The 8,368-nt window shown below is 37.0% G+C and overlaps 1 protein-coding gene across 1 annotated transcript; it reads left to right on the top strand.

The window, feature by feature from the left end:
* The first annotated feature begins 1,435 nt into the window (after window positions 1-1,435).
* On the top strand, window positions 1,436-6,882 carry LOC112522292 (protein HIRA). The gene is made up of 10 exons (XM_025131413.1): window positions 1,436-1,729; window positions 2,697-2,978; window positions 3,066-3,317; window positions 3,403-3,800; window positions 3,880-4,867; window positions 5,190-5,388; window positions 5,468-5,708; window positions 5,961-6,083; window positions 6,185-6,308; window positions 6,386-6,882. Exons 1-10 carry the CDS (start codon window positions 1,622-1,624, stop codon window positions 6,770-6,772), a joined length of 3,102 nt encoding a protein of 1,033 aa, XP_024987181.1. The 5' UTR covers window positions 1,436-1,621; the 3' UTR covers window positions 6,773-6,882.
* Window positions 6,883-8,368: the final 1,486 nt, after the last annotated feature.

Genomic DNA, 8,368 nt, shown 5'->3' with positions numbered 1-8,368 from the left:
GAAATTGGAGAGGAAGTGGTGCCCACGTGGCTTTCAAATGGAATTGCAAATTTTGCAATTCAAAATCCTACATGGCAGCAATCATCTTCAAAAATGCATTTGCAATTCAATTTGCAATCCATATGAAAGCCCCATGTGGGTGCTCTTATATAATTAATACATACTAATCATCTTTATTGCCGTTGTTTGCCCCAGGGGCGAAAGCATTGCTTTGGTAGGTCCTAGCCCCTAACAAAACCCACAAATTTTTTCCAAAAAAACTACACAATTTTTTATACATACAAACACAACCGATAACAATGCTCTCATCTTTGACTCCAAAGTCCAAACGAACGACCACTCAAGCTCACTGCAGTGTGTAATTTTGTTTAGAATCTGCTTAACTTTTCACTAGATTTGTTACAAATTGGTTAAATGCCGAGTGCAACAAATTTGTTTCTATAACCATCTGGGTAATGTGTTCATTTGTTTTAACTTTAAACTAAATATAAAAATATATAAGTAGTAGTCTTATGTGTCAGTATAACCGAAATAGTAAAAAGTTAAGCAAAAACTGAACCAAATAAGTTATCATTATTCTGTTAACCAAATTGTTTAAGCCGAAAACGAATAACCCAAAACCGTGTTAGTTCGGATGAATTATTCGGTTTGAAAGTTTTTTGACGCCCTACGATATGCCCCCAACCAAAAACGTTTCTAGATCCGCCGGACTTTTGTACAAGTTAGGTTACTCCACATGCTCAGATCTATGGGTCCTGAGTAAGGGTGCTCATGAGTTGGGTTGATCGTGTTGAAGATATGTGAACAACTCAACCTAATGCTTGCAATTTGGAAAATTTCCAAACGAAAGTGCAACCCAACCCAACATACGGGTTTGTCAGGTTGATACTTTGATACATTAAAATATTCTTCTAACCTTAAATATGTTATTTCTCTACTCATAATTTCTTTTTCATCATCAACCATTTGATACAATTTATCCATATTTTTTTACGTATATCACATTCAGTTAATTTTCTCAATTTATGTATATATGTTTACAGTTACTGAACATATATACGAATGTGTTATGTAGAGATGCGAATATATTGAAAAGATGTGTGTATGAAGAGTATATGCGATAGTGTAATTGTCTAATGTATATATTAACAGAAATTCAACAATCATATTAAATCAAAAAAATAAAAGAATATCGGATTGAGTTGATTTCTAATAATAATAACCCAATACCTATGGTTTGAAAATTTTACGACTCGATTAAATTCTGCGTTGGGTTGGGTTGATTGGGTTTTTTTCACCCTAGTTTTAAGTCTGGATCCGGGTCTGGGTTTGGGTCAGTTTGTTTGTTTATTTGTTTTTGGTAGTAGAGTCCTCATCATTATGACCGTTTAAAGAACAAAAACTCGCAAACAGCCACATATCTAGGGTTTTTGTCAAAATAAAGGCACCAAAATTTCGAAAAGGGTTTATTCTATTTTCTTTTTATTTTTCCAATCCAGACAAGGGTTTTTCTGGGATTTTGTTCTCGATGAAACTGTTGTAGAGTATTTGTACCATCATGCTGATTTCCATGGTGAATCAAGCTCATTTGGGTCTCGATTGAAGATCAACATATTTGAAAATGATTGCAGAAAAGCCAAATTGGGTTCGACATGAAGGCATGCAAATCTTCTCAATTGATATACAGCCTGGGGGGCTTAGATTTGCCACTGGCGGTGGTGATCACAAGGTAACAGTAATAATGCGGTTTCAATTTTTGTTTTCTTACTGTTATTCTGTAGAGGAAGTTCGTATTTTTTGTTTGAATTGCTAGGGTTTGAAGATAAATCACAATTGTATGAAGTTCTAATAGATTGTTTGAAGAATAATACATGATATTGTTCTACGTTGTTGATATGAATTGAACTCGGTTACACTCTTACTCAAGAGGATTGACTTATATTACATGAATTTAATATGCAACACCTCTGATCCCTAAATCAATCAACCACACTTATGGAGCAATATATTTGATTACAAGTACTACTGAGAAAATTTACTAAACCTTATAGGCTATGATCTGAGAAGATTATGTTTTGTAACTTGTTTAGGTCAAACACCATGAAAATAGGCCAAAGGTCTTATTCCAAAATTTGCTTAAGGCCATAGAAGGGGCCAACATCTGAAGCCCGGTACCCTAGGCATGTCCTGTGGCAACCAACCTCACTTGATCATAAGAACATCTCCCTAACAGATGGAAGAATCCATGCGTTCCTTAACTAATTCGAAGAAAGGAGGTATTTGGTAACTGAAAAGAAGAGATCTTGTATTTCTAATAAGTTGTTTGTTAGGTGGCATGTTGAATCGTATACATAATGTAATAATGGGCTGGTTTATATTATGAAAAATTGACTAGTAAGTAGCTTGGAGTCCATCTTATGTAAATTTTAATGAAAGATTACTCCCAAGTTGGGACGAAGAGTACAATACAAATTTCTAAACTACAAATTAACAATATCTCTTTAATTTTGAGTTGGTAAGTTAGAGGAAAGAACTAATAATGTAATAGTCATCATTAGATGAATATACAAGTTTCATGCTCTTGGGCTAACTCATTTGTTTGTATTTATGTGTGGCTGTGTTTGCAAATGCGGCATCATTTTCTATGCAACTTATATTTACAGCTGAATTTTGCATGACATTTGTTCATCATCTAGGTAAGGATTTGGAACATGAAATATGTTGCCAAGATCCTGCATTTGGATCCAGATAAACCAAAGTTGGAACTTCTTGCTACTCTTCGTGATCATTTTGGGTCAGTAAATTGCGTTAGGTGGGCCAAGCATGGCCGCTATATTGCATCAGGGTCTGATGATCAGGTTATTCAAATTCATGAGAGGAAACCTGGTTCTGGAACCACTGAATTTGGCAGTGGAGAGGCACCTGATGTTGAAAACTGGAAAATTGCCTTGACTTTGAGAGGGCATACTGCAGATGTGGTAATTATTATCTTAAATTGAACACAAACAGTTCCCCTGCCATACAAAATCTGACCATGGAGTTTCTCTTTCTTGTGCTTTGAGTAGGTGGATCTTAACTGGTCCCCGGATGATTCGACTTTGGCCAGTGGGAGTTTGGATAACACTATTCATATATGGGATGCAAGCAACGGCATCTGCACAGCTGTTTTAAGGGGTCACTCTAGTCTTGTTAAAGGGGTAACTTGGGATCCCATTGGTTCCTTTATTGCAAGTCAATCAGATGACAAAACTGTCATTATTTGGCGAACATCTGACTGGAGTCTTGCACATAGGACAGATGGACACTGGACAAAATCGGTAAGTATTTAATATGTGATTTCTTTATCTGAACTTACATGGCACTTAAGTCTTTTTTGTTTGGTTTTTTAATTGCCTCCTCCAGCTTGGATCTACCTTCTTCAGGCGTCTTGGGTGGTCTCCTTGCGGTCATTTTATAACAACGACCCATGGTTTTCAAAAGCCAAGGCATTCAGCACCTGTTTTAGAGAGGGGAGAATGGACTGCTACGTTTGACTTTTTAGGGCACAATGCCCCAATTATTGTGGTGAAGTTTAATCATTCTATGTTCAGAAGGAATTCGACAAATGCCCAGGAACCAAAAAGTGCTTCTGCTGGATGGGCTAACGGGTTTTCAAAGAATGGTGGAAAAGAATCACAGCCTTATAACGTCATCGCTATAGGAAGTCAAGATCGAACCATTACTGTGTGGACTACTGCAAGCGCTCGTCCTCTCTTTGTTGCTAAACATTTCTTTTCTCAAAGTGTTGTCGATTTGTCTTGGTAAATCACTACTTACAATTGAATACAAATAATGTTAATTTTTATCATCCGATTTAATCTCTTTATTCATTTTTTTCAGGAGCCCTGATGGGTATTCACTATTTGCATGTTCTTTGGATGGGACCGTGGCTACTTTTCACTTTGAGGTGAAAGAACTTGGTCATAGATTAAGTGATGCCGAACTAGAGGAATTGAAAAAGAGCCGTTATGGTGATGTTAGAGGTCGACAAGCAAACTTAGCAGAAAGTCCAGCACAGTTGCTGCTTGAAGCCGCTTCTAAAAAGGTTGCAGCAAACATCACAAACAATAGTTCATCCACCATGAAATCTTCTTCTGGTCTAGGGATTGCATCAAAGGTTTCCGAATCCTTACCTGATCTTAGTAAGAATGATGTAGGAGTTCTTGGTGATGCAGCAAATAGAGCTGCTACACCTTCTACTCGAGTGTCTAGTCCTGTAAAGCAAAGAGAATATCGACGACCTGATGGTCGGAAAAGAATCATTCCGGAAGCAGTTAGAGTTCCTGTTCAAGGAGAAAACATCTGCGGGACTACTCAATCTCAAACTGTTGACTTCTCTATGAAGTCAACAGAGAACGGTGTGGTACATGCCGATGCAGGATTTCGTGAGGGTCCTAACAAGAGGCAAATGGTTGGAGGGCCTGATATGAAGGAGCGATCAGGTGTGTCTGCTCGGGCCACTGTTAGTGAGAGTCTAATAATTGAAAAGGTTCCAGCTTCTGCGGATAAAGATGGAAATATTAGTGTTGAACAGATTGGAGCTCCAAAGAATTTGGGTTCCTTGGCTTCTTTTCGACCCCTTTCGATAAGGGTTTTTGACAATAAAGAGGGAGGAGATGCGCCACAAGTTTGTTTGGAAGCTTGTCCTAAGGAACATGCAGCAAATGACATTATTGGGGTAGGGAGTACATGTGTGATGAAAGAAACCGAAATTGCTTGCACGAGAAATGGTCAAACTCTTTGGTCTGATAGGATCTCCGGCAATGTCACAGTTTTGGCAGGAAACACCAATTTTTGGGCCGTCGGGTGTGAAGATGGATCCCTGCAGGTTAGTTCTCTAATCTCCATTTAAAAAGTGATGATATATTTTGTTAAAATGTGGGGAATCCTGAAGAATTAATGAAAACAGACTTGGATATGAATCACTTTCTGTAAGTAATATTTTGACCCTATAACAATACCTTGGGTATCACGAAGTTACTCGAGGATAATCCAAAATCTCAGTCACTGGCAAAAAAATTGAGTTAAAATGCAGAAAGGAAATGTTGCAATTTTCGTGTGACATTCCATAATGATAATATGTTAAACTATTGTCAAAACCTACGATGGGTCGACTCAGGTACTTATATTTAATGTTTTGTCCTGGAAAGGTGTACACAAAATGCGGCCGACGTTCCATGCCAACTATGATGATGGGAGCCGCACCAGTGTTCATTGATTGTGACGAGTCTTGGAAGTTGTTGCTCGTCACAAGGAGAGGGGCATTATATGTGTGGGACCTTTTCAACCGGAAATGCATCCTCCATGATTCATTAGCTTCACTTATGGCTTCAGACCCGAAATCAACTGGTAACAAAGAAAACCAAACATGAAAAACTTTGTATTTAGATTTTTGAGCCGGTAGGCTTACAAAGCTTTAATTTTTCAGGCACAGTTAAAGTCATATCCGCAAAGTTATCAAAGTCTGGATCTCCTCTTGTTACACTGGCTACACGCCATGCCTTCATGTTTGATATGAGCCTCATGTGTTGGCTGCGTGTCGCTGATGATTGCTTCCCTGCTTCGAATTTCGCAAGTTCGTTTAATTTAGGGTTCCCCCAAAATGGTGAATTGGCAGCCTTGCAAGTTGATGTGAGGAAGTTTTTGGCCAGAAAACCTGGCTGGAGCAGGTTTGTATGAATCAAATGACCATTCTATCCCTTCAAATTGCAACATTTCGGAATTACCCATTTGCTCATTGTCATTATTAGTTCTTGAAAATAGCCGCTCTGCGTACATTTCAATCGTACAGGATATACTGGGTTTGTTTGGTTTGGTCTTCGTTACTTCTTATTCATACTATTTGTTTTGATGCACAAAAGATTCCGCATTTTGTTGTTGGTGGAGGCCATTTAAGTCATTTGACTAATTTTCGATTGCAGAGTGACTGATGATGGAGTGCAGACACGTGCTCACTTGGAAGCTCAGTTGGCGTCTGCACTGTCGTTGAAGTCTCCAAATGAGTATCGTCAATGTCTCCTGTCATATATACGCTTTCTGGCTCGGTTGGTTCTTTTTCTTTTTCCCTTCCTATTTAGCTTATACGTAACTGCATGCATATTTGCAGCAAAAACTTAAACACATAAACTGTGGTCATGAATTACAGAGAAGCTGATGAGTCTCGATTACGAGAAGTGTGTGAGAATTTTCTCGGACCTCCGACAGGGATGGCGGAAGCTGCCGCTGCTGTTTCTGATGCCACAAATCCAGCATGGGATCCTTGTGTTCTTGTTGGTTTCTCCATCCCCTTTTTCATTTTCTACTCTTTTAGATGAATTTTGTTGACATTTTTGCCTTATATCTGTAGGGAATGACGAAGCACAAACTCCTGAGGGAAGATATTCTTCCAGCAATGGCATCAAACCGAAAAGTCCAGCGGTTGCTCAACGAGTTCATGGATCTCTTATCTGAGTACAAAACCACCAACCCGAGTCTGGAACCTCCAGCCACCACCACCAACACCATCCTTGCACCGCCCGTAACAGATCAAACCACGACTGCAACTGCAACTGCAACACCAGTAACGGATCAAATTGACACTGCACCACCGGTGACAAATGAAGTGGCTCAAATGGACCCTGTCTCCCAACCCATGGACGAAGAACAACATCCACCGAGCTCGGATCAGATGGATGTGGACCCGCCCGGGGCCAACAAATCTGAAAGCGTTCCGGTCGATGAAATGGCGTCTTGAAGTCTCTTTCAGGTGTATCTGTTCCTTCTAGTTTGTAGTCAAGAATAGAAACTGATTTTGTGTACTTTTTGTTTCAAGATTGATAATATATGTTCTTGAATTTTCAAGTATATGGATGCATGCTAGTCCTTCCATGTCTCCTCTCTTTACTAGTGGATTGTCCATATATTTACCTTATTTTTTTATAAGCTAAATAATCTTAATTCTTAAATATGAATTAATTTTTTAATTAAACAAATTATATTAAAAATGAGTAAATTTTGACAGTTTTGATCTGTTGGGCTTCCAAATATTTCAAGAGCCCAAGAAGAAACCCAAGGCCCAAGAGAGGGTTTAGAAATAGTTTTCAACTACACACCTCGGTTATTATCTTCGAGCAATGTTTTAAAAGGCTCATCGTAACAGTTGTCATGATATGCTATGGTCCAAGATTTGTGTTTGACGCCATGTTAATCATGTGACATGTTTGGCATAATGCACGGTTTTTGTAACGGGATATATAATTTTTTTTTATCTTTTTATCGTCTTACTTGCTAGTTATATATATATATATATATATATATATATATATATATAGGGGCAGGTTCAAATGAAAACCATGCAATTCTTAAAAACCGTGTAAACCAAATTCGACCAATAGAAAAATTCCATTCTTTTTTAATTAAATTTAATCAATAAGGGTATTTTGGTCATTTTCTATATTTTTATGATAAATAAGGTAGTTATTAATAAATATTAWATAAGGAAATKTAAYAATGGAAATTTCTTGAATGGTAACATATTAAAATTTTTAATATATTATAATATTAAAAACTTGATTTGAATGAGGCATTCATAATGAAACTGTTTCATATGGGACGTTCATATGGGGCGGACTTCATTCCTAAAGTTCATGAAACTGTTTCATATGGGGCAAATTTCATGAAACTATTTCATAATGAAAAGGTTTATAATGATGAAGCATGTTCATAATCTAATACTCTAGGCATATTATCCAAATTAATACTCTAGACATATTATCCACTTTAATGAAAAGGTTTCATGAAACTGTTTCGTTCATAATGATGAATCATGTTCATATGAGTGGAATAAGGAAAATGAACTATTGATGCAACGGTTTCATCAAACGTTTCAAAACAGTTGAAAAATCGAAATAATATAATCTCTCTATTTCCTAATGAAAATATTGTAATGAATAGTTTCATAAACAAAGTTCAAAAAACAATGGTCATGAAACTGTTTTAATGTAAAAATGTTTCATTGTAAAATGGTTTATTTGCTCCGTCTATGCATATTATACGTGTTAATGAAATAGGTGCTTTGTGATTGAAGTTTCATGGTTATCCTTGTTGCTTTGTGATTGAATGTACATCTAGGTTCATGATGATCCATGTTGCTTTGTGATTGAAGTTGATCTGTTTAGTTGGTAGGATGAAAATGAAACAGGTGCGTAATGTATTGTGTTCTTTTATGAAATAAATATATGATGAAACGGGTGCATATTATATTTTGTTCTTTATGGAATTAATGTTAATGTGAAAAGATTTCATTATAAAATGGTTCATTGATGTTATATTAATGTTAACTTTTGTTTAT

This window comes from Cynara cardunculus (genome assembly GCF_001531365.2).
Source record: "Cynara cardunculus var. scolymus isolate 2C chromosome LG 11, CcrdV1, whole genome shotgun sequence".
Taxonomy (NCBI): Eukaryota; Viridiplantae; Streptophyta; class Magnoliopsida; order Asterales; family Asteraceae; genus Cynara; species Cynara cardunculus.
Note: the sequence above shows the minus strand (reverse complement) of the source record. Positions and strands in the feature narration are given on the sequence as shown.

What these genes read in the sequence shown, in the direction of transcription:
- LOC112522292 (XM_025131413.1), top strand. Translation starts at nt 1,622, where the DNA reads ATGATTGCAGAAAAGCCAAATTGGGTTCGACATGAAGGCATGCAAATC. An exon ending in GAGGGCATACTGCAGATGTG is followed by an intron (nt 2,979 to 3,065) that starts GTAATTATTATC and finishes TGCTTTGAGTAG; the next exon opens with GTGGATCTTAACTGGTCCCC. An exon ending in GTGAAGATGGATCCCTGCAG is followed by an intron (nt 4,868 to 5,189) that starts GTTAGTTCTCTA and finishes TGTCCTGGAAAG; the next exon opens with GTGTACACAAAATGCGGCCG.